Source organism: Mauremys reevesii, linkage group 10 (genome assembly GCF_016161935.1).
Source record: "Mauremys reevesii isolate NIE-2019 linkage group 10, ASM1616193v1, whole genome shotgun sequence".
Taxonomy (NCBI): Eukaryota; Metazoa; Chordata; order Testudines; family Geoemydidae; genus Mauremys; species Mauremys reevesii.
This window is the reverse complement of record NC_052632.1, coordinates 6008426-6031020: the sequence shown is the minus strand read 5'-3', so window position 1 is coordinate 6031020 and position 22595 is coordinate 6008426. Positions and strand designations below refer to the sequence as shown.

General features: G+C 42.8%; 1 protein-coding gene across 6 annotated transcripts in view; it reads right to left on the bottom strand.

Annotated features, from left to right (window-relative positions):
• MEGF11 (multiple EGF like domains 11) overlaps positions 1-22595 on the bottom strand; it is a 293791-nt gene that overhangs the window by 22154 nt on the left and 249042 nt on the right. For 3 of the 6 annotated variants that reach the window (XM_039492981.1, XM_039492982.1, XM_039492983.1), the window contains 4 exons: positions 19644-19772; positions 19300-19533; positions 11504-11622; positions 2713-2779 (listed from right to left, as the gene is read on the bottom strand). In XM_039492981.1, the coding sequence (XP_039348915.1) occupies positions 2713-2779; positions 11504-11622; positions 19300-19533; positions 19644-19772 (549 nt within the window). Of the gene's footprint in view, positions 1-2712; positions 2780-11503; positions 11623-19299; positions 19558-19643; positions 19773-22595 lie in introns of all 6 variants that reach the window. The other 3 variants (XM_039492980.1, XM_039492985.1, XM_039492984.1) reach the window with 2 other exon arrangements.

Sequence of the window (22595 nt, the reverse complement as noted above, 5' to 3'; positions counted from 1 at the left end):
CCTAGAATGGATTTATCTCCTAGATCTTCATCATTACTGGATCGTGATTAAAGGGAATGCATCTGAAAGAAGGAACCATTCCTTTGCCCGTTCCTCCCCACCCCCAATTACGATCAGTCCTTTAGATGGGAAACTTGAAACATGGCTCCCAGACAGCATTTCTCTCTCTCTTTTCCACTAAGAAAAACAGGGAATGACCCATAGCCCAGCAAAGACAGATGTAAACTAGCAATTGTGGACAATCAAAAGGAAAGATGTTTCCCAAAGGTGTAAAAACAGGTCCAGCCTGCCAGAACAATCTTAATTGTAGAAACCACAAATATCTAAGATTTATTGTACAGGTCCCCTTAGGATGATAGGGAGAAGGAGAAAAGGTTACCAAAGGTTCTGTTTTGTCATCTACACATGTAGTTACCTATGCGCTGGAATGGCAGGGGAATATTGAGAAGCCTGCTAGCATGCATGGCATGTCCAAAATGCATCCCCTAGGTCCTTCCAGAGCTATATATATATTTGATATATATACACACACACACAAGTAGTTACTATGCCTGTGCAGTAACCAGTTTCACAGGTCTGAGGTCCAAGCAAGAATGAAGAACTGGAAAATTCTTTCTGAATCCGTAGGGCTTAACATCTGGATATTTCTGAGTTAGTCTCCAAAGAGGGATTCTTAGATTTAATCTTATTTTCTGAAATTAGTGTTTATAATAGTTACAATTTCTAACCTGATTGTAGGAGCCTTGGGAGCTGATCCTTTGGTCTGGTAGGTCTGAAAAGTGCCTCCCTCAGCACTATTGTCTCACCAAGAGAAAACAAGTGAGATGGCTGAGAAGCAATGGAGGAAGATAAGAGTTTTCCATTTGTGGTGGTTGGTCTGCCACTGAGCATCCATGGATTTGTCTTCCCCATCTCCACCTAACCTACACATCTACTGTTTCTGGAGCTCTTAGGGGACACAATAAAGGAGCAACCCTCGGCCACCATCTTTGACCCAGTGTATGGTTTTGGGATCAGGATCCAGCATTCAGCCCTATCGGTAGAAGTTCCATTGAAATGTTACTCCCTGAAATGGCTGTGAAAAGTATTTGCGACTCAGAATTTGAGGTTTTCACAGTTCAATGTGAATTTGCGAAGATAGCTGATTCTGAGCCTTTTATTGCTCAAAAGCAGCAGCATTTTCGAATGCGAATCTGCTAATTTTTCATGCAAAAATGGCCTTGTTTTGGAGCAAAAACCTCAACATTTTGAAAATGAGGCTGGGTGATCATCAATTTCCATGCTGAAACTCAGAGAAAATGCACATTTTTTTATGCTTCCATGTGAAACTGAACGTTTTCTGGAAAATTTGGTCTAAAACAAGACATCTGGGCTACAAAGTGCAATGGAAAGAAATTGTATCTATTTTTCCTTGAGATCTCTTACTAATCTGCTCATCATTATTGAATGTCACTCTTTTCATATCCAAAGGCACCTAGAAATGCTTTTGCTAGTAAAATAAACGACGCAGGTGTGCAAACCAAGTCTGGTATACAGGAGGTGCAAGAGGCCACAAGCAAATGAAAACAGTGTTTGCAAGTAAAGGAGTGATAACGTGGTAGAAGAAAAACTAAGATGAAGACAATCTTCATTTGTGCAGAATTCATATGCCTTCCCCTCAATCTCTATATACGATAGGCAAACACACATCAGGATAGCACAGCAGCTCTATGAATTACCATGCAGATGAGCACATCAATGGCTGGTGATGCAGAAAGCTTTGCATTGAAATCCTACAGGTTTGTGATTTTCCTGAAGCAGGAATTGAAAATGACACTTGGTCTATGGGTATAGGCATTGCTATCCTCAGTGCCAATAAAGCACTGTCTAACTAAGGGAATAGTGACAGGTGTAAGGCCCAATGGTATTTCACATTCATTCCTCTGCCTAGAGTGTTGTGAGAGCTCACATAATTCTGCTTACCACTAGCCCTTCTGCATACTTTATTTCCAGCAAGATTTCAGCAGCCAATACTTCACAACTTACCAGAAGTAAGAGGCAAATGCTTTCTGCCATTGACGAGCTACATTTCAGGTGTTCAGACGGGACAGCTTTTCAGCAGCATCTAAAATATGGCATTTTACCTACTTGGAGATACCAGCTGCTCAAACCAGGTCAGAACTCATGCTGGGGAATGGAAAGGAACATTGGGCCCGATGCACTGTTACAGTTGGGTTGCTTTCTACCACACTGGTGGTGCCAAGCAGATCTAAACCTGGCCACTGGAGGATTAACTGGGATGTAGTCGCTCCTACCTCACCCCTCCTTTCCAGCTACAGGCTTCAAAGGGGATTCTACTGAGTAAGGTTTGTAGGGTTCCCAACTTATTTAATAATTTATATCAGTTAAGCAGGAAAGAGGGACAGAAATCATAACTTGAATGAGTTCCACTGTTCTAAGTGAGTTCCAAAAAGACATCCCATGCATGGAATAGATCAGTGTGGTTCAACAGACCATACCAGAAAGCCAGACCGTCCGCTCAGTTTCCGCAAGGTGTGGTTTGTGGTAAAGAAAACTATGTCAAGACTAGATCTTTCACCGCTAGTAATTCTTCTCGTGAAATAAAGACAATGCCAATATTATGTTATTGTTAGTGCCTTTATGGATGACTGAACTGGCCTTGGAATTGCTCTAAATTCTACTTAAACAATTAAATTGTTTAAAATTACTGACCTAGTTCATTCAGATAGCTGTACGGCCTCCGGTCTGCAGTTTCTCTGTCAAGGACTTTGTTACTGAGCTGTTCAAAAAGCATGACAATGAGTTAACACTGAAACAAACAACCCCACCACTCAAGACCTTGACCCAACTATACCATAAACCAAAATGGTAGGTGAATATTACTTCTGCCTCACCAACTCAGTTCTTTATATATATCATTTGAAAGTTTTTAGCTACCATACGGGAAAAATCACAAAGGAAGGACACTTCACTAAGCAATGTACACAAGCATGCTGGAAAAATGCATGACTTCCTAGGGCAACCATTAATTATAAATCAAATGTTTGTGCAAATGGAGACATATACTGGCAGCTTCAAAGCAAACAATGAAGATGAATATAGCAAAAAAACCTACATAAGCATGCAGGCATGAGCTGTTTGGAATAAGGGGGATTTAATTATGCATCAATATATTTAGTTAACAGATATAAAAGATACAAGATTTCTCACAATTCAAGGAAAACAACATCAAGAAGAACAAGGCATGAAGCCACAGGCAAATCTGCCAACACAATCAGAAGAGAGTCTAGGGCTTCCATCCATACACCACTGCTGGAAAGTTTTATCTTAGAGACTGGCATCTGGGTCATGCCATGTGCCAAGGCTGCACTAGCAGCTGGCTTCTGTGCTAGAGCAGATAGAGAAAGTCTAAAAGGAAAACAGCCCATGTTGCCAGCAACAGAAAACAGCAGCGTCCGGTGAAGGCTGCTATTGTATTAAGCACGTTACCATATGCTCTTGAGTTTGCTGCCATTTCCAGACTGTATGTCAAGATAAGCTTAAACTGAGCCAGACTAGCATTTAGCCACAAGCCTGGTCTAGGGGGCACTGGAGAGACATCATGGCCCAGAAGAAGCACTGGAGAAATCGGTATCTATCTGAGGCATGACCTCTCTAGTACTGTTCTAAGGTGGGCACTTTGCACCAACCATTGAGCTGATGCACATTGCTCCCCCTGTATGTTGACCTATGCAGAAGGATGATGACTCCATCCCCACACTGGAAGGAGCAGAAGGAACCACTCTGGTGGTTGTGCAGGGCTCATTCACATTCTGGGTCTCTGTATGCAGAGACGTTAGCACTATTGAATTTATGGACCTTACATTTAGAGCCAAGGTGCCTATGGATAAACAGGAAGGGCCTGTGATTTGCTGTAGCTGGTTGGGAATTTTCCAGTGAAATGTTTTGTCAGAAAATGACGATACACTGAAAACAAAACTATCTGTAGGAAAAGGGCCATTTTGACATATCTCCTGATTCAAAACATTTCTGAAAAAAAAAAGAAGTTTTGAAATCTGTCAGTCATTCCATTTCAACATTTTTAAATGAAAATTTTTGGGGGTTTCAAAATTTCAGTTAATTTATACAAAAAAAAGCAAAAGCAAACTCAAAACAAAACCTTTCAAATAACATGATTTGAAATTTCTCTTGGGTTATTGTTGCAAACATTTTCAAGATTTTGGTAGATCTGGGGCCAGGAATTTTTTTTTAAATCTTGAAGACTCTCCTGGGATGGGAAAACTGTTTCCTGCCCAGCTCTAGCAGTTATCTAGTCATTGTGGGCACCATTTCACAAAACACATTTATTTCCCATGCTCCGGTGTTTGACTTTAGTCCAGTGTTTCTGGCATTTCCTATAGCTAGAATGGAAATGACATGGTAAATTTCCAACTGCACGCAGTGAATCTGATATACAAACGTCCATTTTAATTTCAAACTCAGAACAAAAGCTACCTCAGAATAAATTCTTCTATACAATATCTATCGGTGTGTACTGAACCACATGTAGTGTGCTTAAGGCTAACAGGTTACTCAAGAAATGCATATAAAGTGGCACTTCAATTGTACAATCTGAAATTCGCTATTCCTAGTGCAGAACAAAACTTCACATGGTACTGGGTGAGTGCTCCCAGTGCCGTAGTGAGACTGGAACTGTGCAAAGCTCATTCACGCTGAGTGTGATCTTATGTGTTCGTAGCACCAGAATTTCACTTTGTTCTGGGTTTGAATGGATCCAAACCTCCGTGTGAATTCCAACTGAAACCGCCAAGTTTCACCTGGCCTCAGTGCAAAGATGTCTAAAGTCACAGTTCTAATGTGAAAGCATGAATTGGGTTTGCCTGAAGGGCTCAGGGAACTTTCCTAAATCGTGGTTGAGTTTGGAGTTAGTAACAGCACATGGAATTGGACAAGATCCTTAGGGCTTGTCACTAGCATTGCACGCAACTCTGTACTGATGCTCCCTTTTAGGGAGTGCAAGGGATGCATTTGTATTTTTACTGGTGAGACTTAGTTTTGTGCAATTAAATCTGTATGGCTATGGGAGGGGCTGTGGGTAGGTTTAAAAAAAGACAGGTACATGGGAATCACAAACCCTGGAGCCATTTGAAAAGAGAGCAGCTCATGGTAGAGGACAAGGCCGATGCGCACTGCTCCAGCGGGAGCTCCAGGAAGCCATGTGCCCGCAGCATGCACCATGCTCCCCAGAGCTCAGGGGAGGCATGGCCACTCTGCCACCTCCGGGGCAGCTCAGCTAGCTGCTGTAGAGGGGAGCAGGGCAACTGGCTCATCCCATTTAGGTGCCTAGCCCTGTAGGGTCTTTGTGCTTGGGTGGGTCCAAGTCCTGCAGCCAACGCACAGGGGCACAAGCTGGGGGGACTCCTTACGCCATCTCCCTTTCCTCCGGCACCAGGGCAGGGTTGGACACTCTTGTCTTAGGTTTTCCTGGAGTTTAGTTTAAGTGAAGACTTGTAATAACCATGGGCCAAATCATGCAGTTCTTACTCCCCCACACTCACTTCTAATTGTTTGCAGGAGTCCCATGTGTTTTATATAGAGTACCAACGTGCATTAGCACACACACAGGGAACCCATAGAATCACAGAAGTGCAGGACTGGAAGGGACCTCAAGAGGTCATCTAGTCCAGTCCCCTGCACTCAGTGCAGGACTAAGTAATAACTAGACCATCCCTAGACCCAACTAGACCCAACAGGTGTTTGTCTAACCTGTTCTTAAAAACCTTCAGCAACGAGATTCCACAACCTCCCTAGGCAATCTGTTCCAGTGCTAAACTACCCAGACAGTTAGGAAGTTTTTCCTAATGTCCAACCTCAATCTCCCTTGCTGCAATTTAAGCCCATTGCTTCTTGTCCTATCCTCAGAGGTTAAGGAGAACAATTTTTCATCCTCCTCCTTGTAACAACCTTTTATGTACTTGAAAACTGTTAGCATGTCCCTCCTCAGTCTTTTCTTCTCCAGACTAAACAAACCCCATCTTTCCTCATAGGTCATGTTTTCTAGACTTTTAATAATTTTTCTTGCTCTTCTCTGGACTTTCTCCAATTTATCCAGATCTTTCCTGACAGGTGGTGCCCAGAACTGGACATAATACTCCAGTTGAGGCCTTATCAACAGGTAGTAGATTGGAAGAATTATTTCTTGTATCTTGCTTACAACACTCCTGCTAATACATCCCATAATGATGTTTGCTTCTTTTGCAATAATGTTACACTGTTGACTCATATTTAGCTCATGATCCACTATAACCCCAGATTCCTTTCCACAGTACTCCTTTCTAGGCAATCATTTTCCATTTTGTGTGTGTGCACTCAACGTATAAAATACAAGAGACGATATCTACATGTACACATGTAAACCTATAGTACTGTGGTTCTCTAATTGCTTTCTGAAACAGTTTAGCTGAAAATAAACATGAAGATCTGTTACACTGAGTCCCCATATCTGGAGTTATAAAGTGTGGTATTGTGTACACAAATGGATACTTGGGCCAACAAATGCTGGTTTGCACATCAGAATAAGGGTTCAGGCCATAACAGGTGTGATTACACCCATTAAACACACACACAATTTGGACTAATGCTAGAACACTAGATTTGAAGGAACAGAATATCCAAGTCGATTTTGTTCCTAATCTCTGTGAAAGATATGCTTTAGTTCTACCACGACTATTAATCCAGGGTAGTCCTATGACCTGTGCTAGGCTAGGCACAAGGTCAGACTAGAGGATCACAATGATCTCTTCTGGCCTTAAAGCCTAAGACTCTATTAATCTAACATTAGATAGAACAGACAGAGCAACAGTAGCAATGTCTGTTGCTTTAGTCTATTCCTTTAAATTTTCTGACTACAAGTGTCTTGTTCAGCCAGCAAAGCTAAAATGTGTTATCAGCCCATTAGTCATCTCTCTGCCAGCCTCTCAGCCTCTCTTCTCATTCCCTCATCCCCAAAAGATAGACAGAAGCAGAGACAAAGATGATAAACCTTCTGGTTGTGTGTGATATTTCTAATCACAGTCATTCCGCCTGAGAACAGTGGCTGGTGATTGGGCATGCTCGCACCCGGGCTGGCTCCTCTGTGTATCTGGACTGCACTAATACACAAGATAGCAATCAATCACTAAAAAGCAGATAGCTTTGCAACTAGGTGTGGAAGGATTAGATTTGTATTGGTAAATGTCAGTTTCACTGTACATATGAACCGATGAAAAAATATTCCCACAGATAATAATTGATACGTAGATAGGCAAAGTACGAAAAATGCTGCTCGAGGACTTCTTAGAGTTTGATTTAAAGATATTTCCTTTGTTTATTTTGACATGTGATGTTGACAATTTGTGATTTTTCAGTGTTGTTGTCCCAGAATATGAGAGACAAGATGAGTGAGGTAGAATCTTTTATTAGACCAACTTCTGTTGGTGAGGAGACAAGGTTTTGAGCTACACAGAGCTCTTCTTCAAGTCTCAGGAGGAGGGAGGGGTAACATGTTTCTAGGCACAAGCAAGAGATCCCCAGCTGCTTAGCCTGGATTAGCCCTTAAGGGCATATACAGCTTGCTAATTATAGAAGCTTCTACTATTACCTTTTGAAACTTGAAATTGCAACTCATTTGTGTATCTATGTTTATCTGCTTTAACCTTGTAAACAACTCTCCTGTTTAAGGAATCTTTATATAGCTTATTATAGGATCGGCTAGAAGTGCTGTCTTTGCCGAGGGATCTAAAGTGCAACTGAACTGAGGCAAGTGACTGGTCCTTTGGGAATGGGAGTAACCTGAATATTGCTGTGATTCTTGGTGTAAAGGACCATCTATCACAAAGGCAGGCTCAGCTGGGTGGCGAGATAGACGGGAATATCCAAGGGGGCTGTCTGTGACTCCATGTTAAGGCTGTTATAGGGCCTGAGTAGTTTCTGCTAAAATTGGTTGGTGAAATCTAAGTATAGAACTAACAACCAATTTGGCATTTGTCCCCTGGTATTTAACCATCTGCCCTGAGGTTAGTTGTCTGACACCTTCCTCCCCACTAATTTTACACAACTGTGAAAATTTAAAATCAATAGAAATTAAAAAATGCCTTTAAAAATAAGCCTCAATATTACCCACTGAAATTATTTTAAAAAAATCAATCAAATTCTGCCAAGCCTATTTAGAACATTGTAACACAGAAAGGAACCACACAATTTGGGCCACATCCTTATATGGGGTAAGCCGGCACAGCTTCAATGGCTTCAATGTCTGTTTGTACCAGCTGAGCCTGTGGCCCCCTTTTTTTGGTTTGAGGCTTTGCAGTAGCAATGCCGAGTAATGAATGGTGATTTCTAATGCAGCTGCACCATTTGGGCCACAGAGTTTCATTAAAAGCTTTGTTTTCCCAGGGTTTTTAAATAGGTCTGGCAGAATTAGATTGAAAAAAAAAAAGAAATTCTATGGTTTGTATTGATATTCATTTTTAAACTTTTAAAATTATTATTGATTTAAATTTTCACAGTTGTGGGAAATCGAGGGGAGGTTCAGACAATAACTGTTTAATGACAACAGACATTGAGATTCAAAAGATAAAAGCTTTAACACTGGCAAAATACAATTTGTCAATATCACATGTCAAAATCTGTAAAGTAAATATCCTTAAATCAAACCCTAAGTTCTCAAGCTGCATTTTTCTTACTTTGCCGATCGGTAAATTTCGATTATTGTCAATGGAAATATTTTTTGTTGGTTGGTGTGTGTGTACAGCGAGTGACGCTTATTGGCATTCACTGATAAAAATCTAATCCTTCCAAGCCCATTTAAACTCAGCCCACTGAACGAAAACTGGACATGAAGAGCTTTGGACCAGAACTGATTTTTTTTTTAAATTGAATAGTTTTGGGCCATTTCTGAGTTTTTACAATGCAGTAATTGTGTGAAGTCTGATTACAACTGTCTTTTTGTGCTACGTTAAGTTGTTATTTTCTGCAAAGATGGAATATGCTTTCAATCTTCCATGGAGGGCAACTGTTTTTGGAATTTTTTTCCCCTTACAGTAAATTTTCCCAATGAAAAGAATCCTAGCATATAAACGTACATACGGCTGAAATCTAGTTCTTATCTGGGCAAAACTTCCACTGAGATCAATGAGCGTCTAGCGCGAGTATAAACATCACTAGGACTATCTGGGCAACCATTTGCAATCTGACAAGGATGGAATTTTTGAAGACGCTTAAGGGTAGCAAAGTAGTCAACACCCTGACCTCTCTCACATTCAGTGAAACTGACTTTCTGCTGCTGCAGCTGCCTGCAAGCTACGCCAAGTAGGGGGGAACAGGGACATAGGACAGGGACTGGGGGAGGAGAGAAAATAGGCGAGAAGGTGGACGATGGAGAAAATGCAGGGGGATGAGACAGGACACAGGTAAAGGGATAAGAGGGGGGAATGGAAAGGATAATAAGGGAGGGGACAACAGGGAGCAGGAGAGGGAGTGAAAAAGAAGAGACGGGTAGTGGGAGGAAGGGAGAGATGGGGAGAGAGAGACAGCACTAGAGAGAGACAGAGTTCCTAACCCGGACCAAGGTTTGTCCTCTTCTCTTACCCCTCCACCCAGGTTTCTTTCCCCTGCCCTCCAATAAGGAAATCTTAGAACAGCTACAGCTCCGTGCCCCAAAGGCCTGCTGCCTCTTATCGAGTGCAGGGATGGTTAGAAATCCAACTTTTTCTGGTCCAGGCACACTCAACACCCCAGGGAATTCCTGTCATTTTCTTCTTGTGCTTTCTTGTGCTCTGTCCCTGGGACTGTTGTGACCCCAGCCCGCACTGTAAATAGATATGTACTCTGAGTACAAAGTGTGCACATTTCACTGCAGAGAGCGGGGATGGCATCAGACAAACTGATTAGGAAATGAAAATCGTTAAGGTGGCCGTTAGAGGATTTATATGCTCTTTTGCCTTACTTGTCTAGAAACCTGCATAGAGAAGCAGCATATTCGAGGCCAGCCTAGCTAATACAACGCTGTAGCACCTTCTCATGAATAAGTAAGACAGTGGGGAACCGAAAAGAAAAACCAGGCCATATATTTTTGACAAGTACTCTAAGAAAAATATAAAATCCATTGTTTTTCCATTTAAAACACTATGACAACCTTTTAACTGAATGATTGACAGAGGGCAGTAAAGGAAAGGAAATGGCTTCCAGTCTGGTCTGAAATGTTCTCTGGGTTTTATTTCCTTCCAGCAGCTGAATATTTTAAGAGGCGAGGGGACAAACTGGCACTGCAGGCTTGGAAACCAAGCTAGGTGCTTGCTTTGACCTTTTCAGAATTCACTGCGATTATTTCAGAAGGATTAGCTGGGAAGGCTCACGCTCGTGGAGATGAACCTCAATTTTGACAACTATTAGCATTTGCACTTTCAATCTGGGGCACGAAAGCGTATAATGTGGAGGGGGGCATCTACATGTAAAAAAGAATGCATTATTAACAAAAATCAATCAATCTATTGAAAAGGCAGTTCCATTATTTAAATATCTGCCTTAACTTTTCTATTATATTGGAACGAGATTTTCTTTGAGTATTCAGGAGGGAGGATGCGTGCAGTAGTAAAACTCTTTTTTTCTTAATATTGCCCTGGTGGCTTTCTGGTTAGAAGAGCCACATTTGATCAGAATGACACGGACCACAGCGTACCATCACTTTTTGAGCAGACATCCCCAGTTAAATCAATTACAACTTTTTCCTAAAATAACTGCTTGCTTGGTGTGGCCCCACAGGAAGAGGTATTCTCACCAATGAACAGCGTCTAAATGTCATGCCAAGGTGCCACATTCTGAACCCGTTAATCACAGTGAGTAGTACCTTACCCTGTGAATAAGTCCAACTAAAGTCCATGGGCATGTGTTGAGTAAGACACTGCACAATGTAAGGGTATTACACTCGACCTGAAAGAACCCCCACTGAACAGCAGTGAGTATCAGCAGAGCTGCTAGCGCTCCCTTAGAATAGCATCACGTTCACCAAGGGGCTAGATAACGTCTTGCAACTTTCCTTTACATCTGGGTATTCTCCAGAGGGATCCATGAGTTAAACAACTAACAGTGAAGTTATATGGCTTACTGTATTTATGGCTCATTCATTTACTTTTGTTTTATTAAGAAGTGGAGATTTAAATTTAAATAAATGCCAGCACAGCTATTCGTTAGTTTTTCCATGAAGTAAACTCAGATTGCTAAAATGTTGAGGTATATTGTCCCCTTGTTGCAGATGCTGAAGCTCCAATTACCATGCACAGAGATCATGCAGATACGCATATGGGACAGCAGACTTTTTTGTGTAACTTAGGCTGAAGCAATAGGATTCTTCATTATTAGAATGTTAAAATCAGGCTGGGAGAAAGCAGCAGTCAAAAGGCATTACGTTGGTATATTTCCTTGAACTGATAAGAACATTGCTACATTGGGGTGTGATAATATCTACCTTACTGGAGCTGTTTCCATCCAGATTATTGGTAAAGAAGCGTGAAGTCACACCACATGACAGAGTGTGGTAGCTTGGATTGGAAAAACAATGTACACTGCCGCTACCTTGAGATACATCTGGGAAGAAAACAAGTCATCACAAAATACTTTGGAAGCCATAAAGATAATTTGGAAGTCGCAAATGGGTAATACACTTTAAGGAAGATCAGGTCCCAGAAACTGATAAGCACACACTAGTAGATACATCATAAATTTCCAGATCAGTTAAATTATTTTGACTTGACCTAAGGATGGTGTGAAGTTCTTTACTATTAACATACAACTGATTACAAATCAGCCACAAAAGCAAAATATTTAAGGAGCATGTAGTTTTATCTTTTTGAAGATCATCAATAAAAAATAAAACTATTTTCTGGTAGACAAAGTGCATTATATTTTAAAGATGAAATGCAAAACTTGGAGAATGGCAAGTCTATCGCACACTTTCTTCTATAGATTAAACCATCTAACCATTAATGAAAATAATATTTATGAACATTTAATTACAACCTTTTATTATGAGTGTATAATATTAGAAAGAAAGGTCCTGTAAATGTCTGTACCAAGGGTTAAACATATTTTCTATAGTTGTCTTTGATCAAAGGCTTAAAGGAAGGAGTGCTATACCACTGAAATGCAAACATCAGTAACTGTATTGGTGAGTTAAAGGCACATTTCTGTATTTCTTTTGTTAATTAAGAACACACTTATTCATTGTACAAAATATTTTACAAAGAGTAGCATGGTATCTATATTGGCAGTTCTCCTGTAAACACCAATCCAGATTTTTTTTTTCAGTTTAACAATAAATTGTTGAAATGTGACTTTGAATAGCAAAGGAAAGGAGGATAGGTTAGAAAGGTTAAAAAAGAAACAGCACAACAGGCAAACGGAGTAATAGTCTGTAAAGAGCAAACGGATTAGTTTTACCCAACACATGTGCGTATTCGTGTGAACATGTACTCTGCTCTGCTGACATCTTGTGGAGATCTAGTTTGCAAAGTCAGCTGTAGGGTTTCATCTGTACTGTGCACATAACAGAAGTGCTAGGGCAGAATACAGAGTAAAGAGGGCACACATGAACCTACACCTTTGACAATGCAGACTTGTTGCTGGATCACCCAGAGCAATTTAGTGAACAGTTGATGGCTGCAAATATACTTTGGCTGCAATTCAGGGCTGAATTCTTGCATTAACTGTGATACAACCTTTTCGTTTCAGATATTTGTTGTGAACCTATTGCCAACAAAATACATCACACCAGGGTATAGTGATTCCAGGCCTGAAGGATTAAAGTTGGTGTACTGTATTCTGGTCACGTCTTACACAGTGTTTTGTTTACAGGTCTTTGTATTTAACCTCCTTCAGATAGGATTTGTGCATTTGTCTTTAACCACAGCACCCGAATAACTAAACTCTTTCCCCTAAGTACTCAGCTATGACAGTGCGAGGGGCTATATAAGTATCTAAATATGCAGACAGACAGATCCAGAGTGAATATACAGTATGGACAATGCTGCACATTGCAGGGGACAGGGAGCCTAGATGGCCTGCCAGGACCTTTCCATCTCTTAGGACTATAATTCTGTGACATTTACAATCAAGTTTAACAAGACATGGCCACCACTGTGCGACTGCAAACAAGAACTGCAACTGGAGCACAAATGTGGTAGCCATTATGTGCCCATCAGAAATAAAGTACTTCACACACAGCCTTGAACCTGCTTTACTGAGAGACTGAATGTTCTCCAGGATACTTGGGTCCCCCCACACCCTTCTAAAAGACAGAGGATCTTTAGCTTTCACCGAGACAGCCTCTACAAAAGATCAGATGGGGCAGTACTCCTGAGAGCTTCACTGAAGTATGTGTCAGTATTGTGTATGTCCCAGTTACAGACTTGAATCCATAACCTCCTGGCCTAGAGGTGAATGCAACCAGCTGAGTGATATTGACATGTAACCCTCACTGTTATCTGTAATGCCCCTTTTCATATCTGAGAAGAACCAGTAGCTAAAAGCAGCTGAAAAAGTGTTACCAGGCTGCCCGAATATCAAACTCAGTGCCGGATTAATGAGTCTGTATTCACTGAGAGATAAATACATGAGTTTGAATTGCCAAAAACCTTTTCTTCCTTTACTACTGGCACTACCACATACTCAGAATGACAACTTCTATGCAATTCCATTAAGTATCCGCATAAGCTGATTCACCTTGACTAGCAGTGTCCGATTTCTACACACTTGTTCAAGAAGCACTAATAAATGCTGGCTGAAAATTCATCAAGTGCAGGTCAACTCCTGTCCCCATTGAAAAACAACTTATCTCAGGCAAGGCTTGTATCCATTCCAAACTGTGAAAACCCAGGGATGCCAGGCTATGATTAATGCACATTAGTATGGAAGGATCTATCCTGCTAAGGGGTCCATGAAGATCTCCACACAAGCATGAGAGGCTGGGCTCAATTCTGGAAGGTGCTGAGCATTCCAGCCCCAATCCAGTAAAAGCACTTAAACTGCATGAGTAGTCCCGCTAACGCCTGGATCAGGGCCAGAGTGCTCAGCACCCAGGGGTGATGGAACAATTTGTATAGTGGGGGTGCTGAGAGCCATTGAACCAAACTGTGAACCCTGTATATGATGGAAACCACTTCAAGCCAGGGGGTCCAGCAGCCCCCCCCCCCAGCACCGTAGTTCCAGCACCTCTATCAGCACCTAGCAGGATCAACACCAGCCCCCTTCCCGGACTTCAATGGGACACTGTACAGGCGTAACGATCCAGAGTCTTGGTGATGACAGTGGGACAACAGGAGGACATAAGGATCTGCTCACGCATGTCCTCTGGTGAAATCAGGCCGAAGAATTCAAAGTGAGGCAGTGGCAGCCAGGCACAGAGTCTGGTAACAAAAGAGGGAATTTGGAAGCAATGAAATAATTAAAAAACAAACCACACACCAGTGTATTGTTTTCTTCCATCGCTTGGCCGTGATCCTGGGATAGGATCTGCTGCAGCAGACTCCTGCACCCAGGCAGAGACTCATGGGAGCATATGGACTCTGACTGTGAGGGTTGGTGCTAGCAGATCACACGGCAGCATCAGGACCCTCATCTGTAAAGGTCTTTGTTATACTGTGAACTTTTCGCAGCAGGAGTGGGGTCAGTTTTACTTATCAGGGTGGTGCTTGCACAATTAGCGGTTTTTGTGGTGTAACTCACCCCTGAGCCAAGAGCCTCCACAGCCCTGGACACCACTTAGCCCCGTAGGACTTCGTGCTGGTCCTCACCCTTAGTGCAAACAAATGAACAAAAACATGTAGTTGGAGGAATCCTTAAACTATATCATAGAAACGAAACCCCCCTCAGCTCTAAAGCATTATGGGGCTGTTTATACTGCAATTAGAAACCAGCGGCTGGCCCATGCCAGCTGACAGAGGCTTGCGGGGCTCGGGCTATGAGGCTGTTTAATTACAGTGTAGATGTTTGGGCTCGGTTTGGAGCCCCGGCTCTAAGACCCTGTGAGGTGGGAAGATCCTAGAGCTTGGGCTGCAGTATGGGCCCAAATCTCTCCATTGCAAATTAATCAAGCCCTTAGCCTGAGCCCAAGCCCAGTAAGCCCGAGTTGGCTAGCATGGGCCAGCCGCAGGTTTTTTTAATTGTAGTGTAGACAGACCCTCAGACCCAGTAAAAATAATGTGACTTATAGCTCTGGTTCTGTGATATGTGGTTTAAAATACTCCACCAGAAGTGAGTGTACAGTTCTCATCTTTGGGCGTATGTACTTGCTTTCAAGCTTCGGGGAGAACTTCTGCTTTCAGATCCACGTGATGCAGTTTAGATCCAATATTTTGCTCTCCCTGCCTGGGATAGCGCTCTTTCCCATCGTTAGCCAGGCAGACCTGAGAGCAGAGAGTCTATTTTACTGCCACATTCTTTGTCCACTGATGCAAAATAGTCTAAGGGTTGCCCATGGGGCCCTCTGTTTTTATAATCTCTACTACACATGAGCATGGATTTTTGGCCTCAATAATGTTTAAAAGTCAAAGCTCTAACACCATCTTTCAGAACTAAAATAATGTGTGACTTTGGAAAGGAATTTCACTGTTTACTCTACATCTCTGGGAGACAGCGAGCCGAAAGGGAGCAGACACAGACTCCAGACACAGGAGCAGCCCTAGGCCACTAAAGGAAACTAGCAAAATAATGGTCTTGGCATCACAATTTGTGCACAGCACAGAGGATAACCATGTTGTGGAGCTGACCCACTTAGGGCTTGATCATGCAGTCTTTATTCAGCCAAATTCCCACTGACGTCCCTGGGCACTGAAGCTTCATGCTTCCTAGCTGATGGCAGCGTGGCTACGGCTAGGTAAGAAGCTGCTCCATATGGGTGAGGACGACTAGAGAGTCACTGTAGGTACCCAGGAGTGTGTAGAAATAACCTTATCCTATTGTGCCCTCAACCCATGTACAGAATTCCAGTGTCAGCCTGAGGTGTATGTGACATGAGTGGTGGCACTGAAGTAATAGAATCATAGAATCTCAGGGTTGGAAGGGACCTCAGGAGGTCATCTAGTCCAACCCCCTGCTCAAAGCAGGAGCAATCCCCAATTAAATCATCCCAGCCAGGGCTTTGTCAAGCCGGGCCTTAAAAACCTTTAAGTCCTATCCTCAAGGTTCACTGTCCTCTTCCCACCAAACACCCCCGGCCCCACCACACCCCTCCAGCCAGACTGCCAGCCTTCCCTATCTGTGCTCCTGTCTGAATCGCTAGCCCCCTATTTCCTTCTCTGTGCTTCACCTCCTGGCTTTCTGGGCTATAGAAGGAGCAGGCAGCAGAAGTTGCTGAGCATCCCAAACAGGTGAGGGAAAGGGTCAAAGTTCAGGGCGTTACAGACAGGCAGAAGATAGCTGGGGGAGGAGTTGACGGGCCCAGTCGTAAGTGGGCAGGGAGTAGCATGGAGTCCCCATGTGTTACTTCGCATCAGGCCCTATGAAAACGAAGGCCAGCTCTGCAGAACTATTTTTGACACCAACAGGAGATTTTCACAAAGAGAGCGGCTAGAACGGCCAGGTCAGACAGCATGGTATATCCTCCCACCAGCACACGGAGATGCGGGGCGAGGGGGGAGAGCACTGTTCTTGTGACCCCAGCGAAAAGGGTTGGCAGACCCTGCTCAGTTACAGGCTCCTGAGCAATAACAATTCTACTGTCAAAAAATCATATAAGGAAAAATTCAAAAAACACCCGAACCCAGACCCAAACCTAACCCCCTCCCCCCAGCTCTAGCTTCCCCCGGACAGGATGAGCTGGACTTGGAAGAACTAAAGTAATTATTATCCGGTGTCCCTCTAGGGACGCCTAGACAATGACGCTGAGCCCCAGTATCTGCTCCTTGGAACAAGGAGCTGGCACGTCAGCCTGTAACTGGGCCACCCTGGAACAGGGCACGACAGTCTCATGTAAAAGGATTTATTTTCTATTCTTGCACCAGGTCCCGAAGGTGTCCCAGACGCTGCAGCATGTGGAAGATGTAGAGCTCATCTATTTGTGCAGCAGCCTGGAAGTCACCCATCCGCACGGCCCTTTCCCTCTGCATGTGCAGCTGCTCAAGAGCTAGGCCAACAGGTACAAGTGATGAGGGCATAATGAGTCCTGGGATGGAAAGTTACAAGTCGGGGGGGGGGAATGGAGAATGTGGTGTAAAGAAATTCAGCAACCTGCGAAAGCAAGGCCTGGGCTGCCACAATCTTAACGGCTCCGTCTACGTGCCATGGGCAGAGGAGTTGTCTGTTAGGTGTAACTTGCAGGGGTGAGAGAGGCAGTGTTCACTCCTAGCACTAGCAGATCTTTTGACTTGATGAAGAACGTCCGACTGGGAGGCCATCAGATTTAACTGAGAAGTTCTCCATTTGCAGCAAATCGACGAGGAAAGGAAACGGGTGCAATTCTCACTCCCCTCTCTGGCTGGACCAGCTCTGCCCAGCAATTTAAAACTACAGCAACTATTTTCCAGTGCGCCTCTTGCACATACTGGGTGCCATTAATTATAAAACCAAAAAAATATATTAAGTTGATTAAACCTTTTAAAGAAATTAAAACCAACCTGAAAGAAAATGAATGTCTGAGAAGATCAGAACATTCCTCTCCACTTAGGGGAGGGTTGGCTGGCTTTGACTTCATAACTATTCACCGTCAGCCCGGTTGCAACACTTCTCTTATTGGGGGTTCACAGCTTGGCTCTTCCAATCCTGTTGAAGTGCAAATTGCATGCCAAACTGTGCTGGTCTCTGGCCTGATGGTCAGAGGAGCCCTCTTTGGCAACTGTCCCACACTACGGTCTACCCAAATAGGCAGCTCCATCAGATACGTACATTGTGACTAAAATCCAACAAGAGAGATAGGCAGAAGGGATCTGAGGACTATTGTTGGCGGATTTTATCTTGTAGCTAGCAGGTGAGGAAGGCTAGGTGGACCAGAGAAGAGCTCAGACTGAGTGGATGAGAAGCCAAAGTCTGAGATGCTGCATCTCATCTCGTCTCATCTTTGGGGTTAGCCTAGATGACCCTTGTGGTCAACTTGTAACCCTATGGTTCTAGGATAGCCAAGCGTGCACATGCCATCAGAACTGAAGTCTTGATACCTTTGTAGAACCCATCACCTGAACACATCCAAGTTGTGACTGAGGCTGACCAGCTCTGACTTTGCTGGACACGGATAGACCCCCTTCCATGTCCTTCATAGGTGGCAGCAATTCACACCCAAAAGAATTCCTTTCACACAGGGCATGATTTCTCCATGTCACCACGGGGGCTACTGCAAGTCAGACACAGCAATGAGTAGCAGGACTCCGAGGGCAATGCAGGACTGGTGAAAACACACGTGCTAGATCTGTCTCCACCAGTTCCTGAAGCCTCTGTTCACCTCAAGAGCAGGAGTTCCAGCCTCTCAGCCATTTAAGGGACAAACCACAGCTAGAGGGCTAATGCTTATAGGGAGCTCCCTACAGGGGGCAGGATACAACCTTCCAGCAGAGAATTCACCATGGAGCATCCTACTCTATATTAGTGAAGGAAGAACCGAGAGGGGGGAAAAGGTCACTAAAGAAAAGGTAAATTTCTCCAAAACCTAACCAAGCCATCAAGAAGAGCTTCCTCCAACTACTGGAGATAAAGAAAACAAATGAGCAGAACTGCCCAGCTATTAACGCTCCCTTTAGACCATCACAAGAGCTTGGTTTTTCTCTCACACATCCTCATCAGCTGGTAAGAGGATGGCAGACAGGGGCTGCCGAGAAGAAGGTGACACCAACTGGGAGGGGGCAAATCTTCCCTCCCAAAACAGAAGATGCCACTGTCCGATAAAATCCCACAATTAACACAGTCATCCCGTTCCTCACTTTAATAATCTGGATCCTGCAGCTCCTCCCAGGGGAAACTCCTACTGACTTCAATGGGGAATGCAGTCCATGTAAGGGCTGCTGGGCTCGGCCCCTATATATTAAACACTGCACACATCATGCCATGGTCCCTGGCAGTATACTGTAGTTATTTTTTCACATGCTACCTAGTTGATATCAAGCTGTGTGTTAGGCGTGCCCCCCAATCCCTTAGTGAGTGTAAAAGCTCACAACATTTGGAGGAAGAATATAGGTACAATCATTCCTGAAGCAAAGTGCTACATATTGTACACAACAAACTCATTTTTTCCAACTGAGAGTAATGTGAATCCCCATTTGATTAACATAAAAAGACCCTTACCAGAAAGTGAGTAATCTGTATTAGTGATCCTCATGGCTGGTGTGTAAGATACACTTGGCATGTCATGCCCCTTCTCCTTCTGTTTCCGTCGATACCACACGAACAGTGCCAGCAAAACCATAATAATTAGAAGGAGAATAATAATTCCAATGATTGCTCCCACTGAGTGCCTCTCTGATCCGAGAGCGGGGCTAATTTTAGTATAGGGATTTAATTCTTCCATCATAAGAGCCGCTGTTAAAAATAATTCATAACACACTGTAAATTGAATAGCACAAGTCATATTTCAAGGTTTATGTTTTAAGAAAGTGCTTTTTTTTTTAAAGCACAGAATTTCATCATACCTTGATCGCACCTGATTCCTTTGAAGCCTGGACTACAGTAGCATGTACCAGTGACATGATCACATGTAGCATTATTCATGCATTCACATAGCTGTTTGCAACCATAACCGAATGATCCAGGTGGGCACTCTGTAAGGATTGGAGAGAACCTTATTACTTTTATCAAGGAAGGGGGAAATCTGAGCTTGACATCAATGGGGCCAGGATTTCACCCACAGCGTTCATCTTAATCTTTTAATCCAGGAGGTAAATATTCTATATTTGTTGTTCCCTTGTACAACCCTATCTGTCTGTATCCACCATTGTCTCCTGTCTTATCCTTAGGACTGTAAGCTCTTTGGGGGTAGGGTCTGTCTTTTTGTTCTGTGTTTGTACAGTGCCTAGCACACTGGGGTCCTGGTCCATGACTAGGACTCTTAGGAGCTATGGTAACACAAACAAACAACAACAATAGCCTGGTGTGCTAGTTAGTGGGTTTTAATTTTACTTCTGGAATAGTCTGATAGGACTTTATGGGGATGAAATCGATAAGGTTCTACAGAAATGAAAAGATCTCCCTAGCAATTGCATTAAGTGCCTACAGGTCCATTCTACAGAATTTCAGAAGAGGTTTAAAAATTCTAGACAGAGGTTATCATTCTCCATTACATTCTGTAGAACTTTTCCAGAAGAGTTGCAAATGTGATTTTTAATGTATATTTATAAGAACCCAATAGATTTTTACTAAAAGACCACATACATTCATAATTACCTCCACTAATACCAAAAGATAGACAGAATAGTGCAGATTGAATTACAAAATTGAGCATCTGAATGGTTTGGTTTACTCTGCTTATATGATATTAGACTTCTTGTATTTCTATCACAGACAAAATGATTGAATGTCTAACTGAGAAATTTATTCATACAATTACCATGATGGCCTATTACAATAAATCTGTAGGCAGCTTATTATGCTTCTTCAGGCAACATTCAATAACAAATTGAAAGAAAGCCCGTAAACAAGTTCTGGCAACTCCTACTACTTTATATAGAGAAGGCGCATTCTTGAATATATATATACAGTTGCTATGTTTCTCTATAATAAATGTTACTGGTTTTAAGATATGACTTCCTATATTTTACTATGAACAAATGTCACAGCATGATGCTACCTTCCCAATGTCAACCTTAGATAAGTAACTTCTTGTAGCCAAACGTTGATATTAAGTATTGAATATTAGCCAGTATCTGTATAATGATTCATAACACATTTAATAAGTTATACAATTGTTTCTCTCTCGCATTATGCATGCAAATTTCTAGATGAGAAAAATAAAATTGTTCTAATTAGTGCACAGTTTTATATCAACTCAAAGGCTAGGTTTTCAGAATGAGGTACAAAAACAGTATTTGGATTTGTATGCTTCAATTACGGTGTCCGATCTTTGCAGGGTCCCAAGAATGTTTACCCTTTCGTAAGGATATCAAGAACATGGAGAGTGACTGTAACTATTAAAAATAAAAACAAGTTTGGGAAGCATCAGAAGCCCTTAGGTTTCAGGGCATAGGGCAAGCTCTGACTAATGGGGGAGAAGGAAGCCTTCAGTGAAGGCAGGTTACCCCATAAATGCCTATTGCATCTTCCTCTGCAGCATCTGGTACTGGCCACCATTGGTGACAGGATGCTGGATTGAACAGACCACTGGTCTGTTCCAGTATGGAATTTCCTATGTGGTTATGTTCCTACTGCATGCGCAGTTGCAATAAGTGTGCATACAAATGGACAACTAAGATGGCAATGAGCCTCTTGTACACCATCTTTAACTGAGCATACTGAGCAAACTAGTTACACATGTTCTTGCATGCACACACAGGCAAACATATTAATGCATCTCATCAATATATACACATATATCTAAAAGGATGAATAAAAGAACACATACTTAGAAGCTCGCGGATATTATTTTCTAGGATTTTATTTGCAATTCTGGCAGAAATGTTACAATATCATCTGAAGCAGAGCTCTGTGCGAGCTCAAAAGCTTGTCTCGCTCACCAACAGAAGCTGGTCCAGATATTGCCTCACCCATCTTGTCTCTACAATATCAGCTAGGCGCACACCAGTATGCAAGCAAAGAAATCAATTGGGCTAATGTCATGAGGAAGATGAGCTGGATTTCACCGTATATTCGGAATTCAAATAAGTGGGTGGGAATTCTCTTCTGATTTACTACATTAGACAAGCTGGTAATTATTCAAGTACAACACATGCAGGATACCCTACCCTACTCTTTGTTGTTAGAAGAAGTTGTTTGGCCCTTGGTATTAAATATGCCGGGAAGAAATTGACGGCAATTACAATCACCAATGCCAGCATCCTTGCAAAGTCATTGAATTCCATTGTTAAACACTCACTCAGTCCTCTAGTTCAATGCACATCCTTCCAATACTGCCATGCACTTACTTGAGCTACTGGTAACAGGCTATTGTCCATTGGATCTAGTTTCACCATAACAGCGAAACTTTCCTTAGGTTCACACCAATGAAACACAAGAAATAAAAACAACAAAAACAGAGTGTAAAGCGCCATGGCTCAGTTAGATTCCATTCTGACTCAGACTAAGGAGCAAAAATCCCCAAAGTGGGCTACTTGGACCTTGGGTCCAGGCACATGGGAGTAAGTGAGGCAACTTCTCTGCTTGCCACCTCCCTGGGCAGGGTGGGGAAGGGAGTGGGCAGAGCCCCTTGCTTCTTCCCACCCAGACCTCAGTTACTGGGCAGAATAACTGAGCAGTCAATTTCTTGCTGGCAAGAATATACACCAGGAATAAATTACTAATCCATGGACGCAAGGAGGAAGCAGGGGAGGACTTGTTACTCGGAGGGCTGCCCTTGAGGCACGATGTCACCTGAGGCTGCTTGCACACTACCCCTTGCCCAAGGCAGTGCCTAAAACTCATCTCTAATCTCT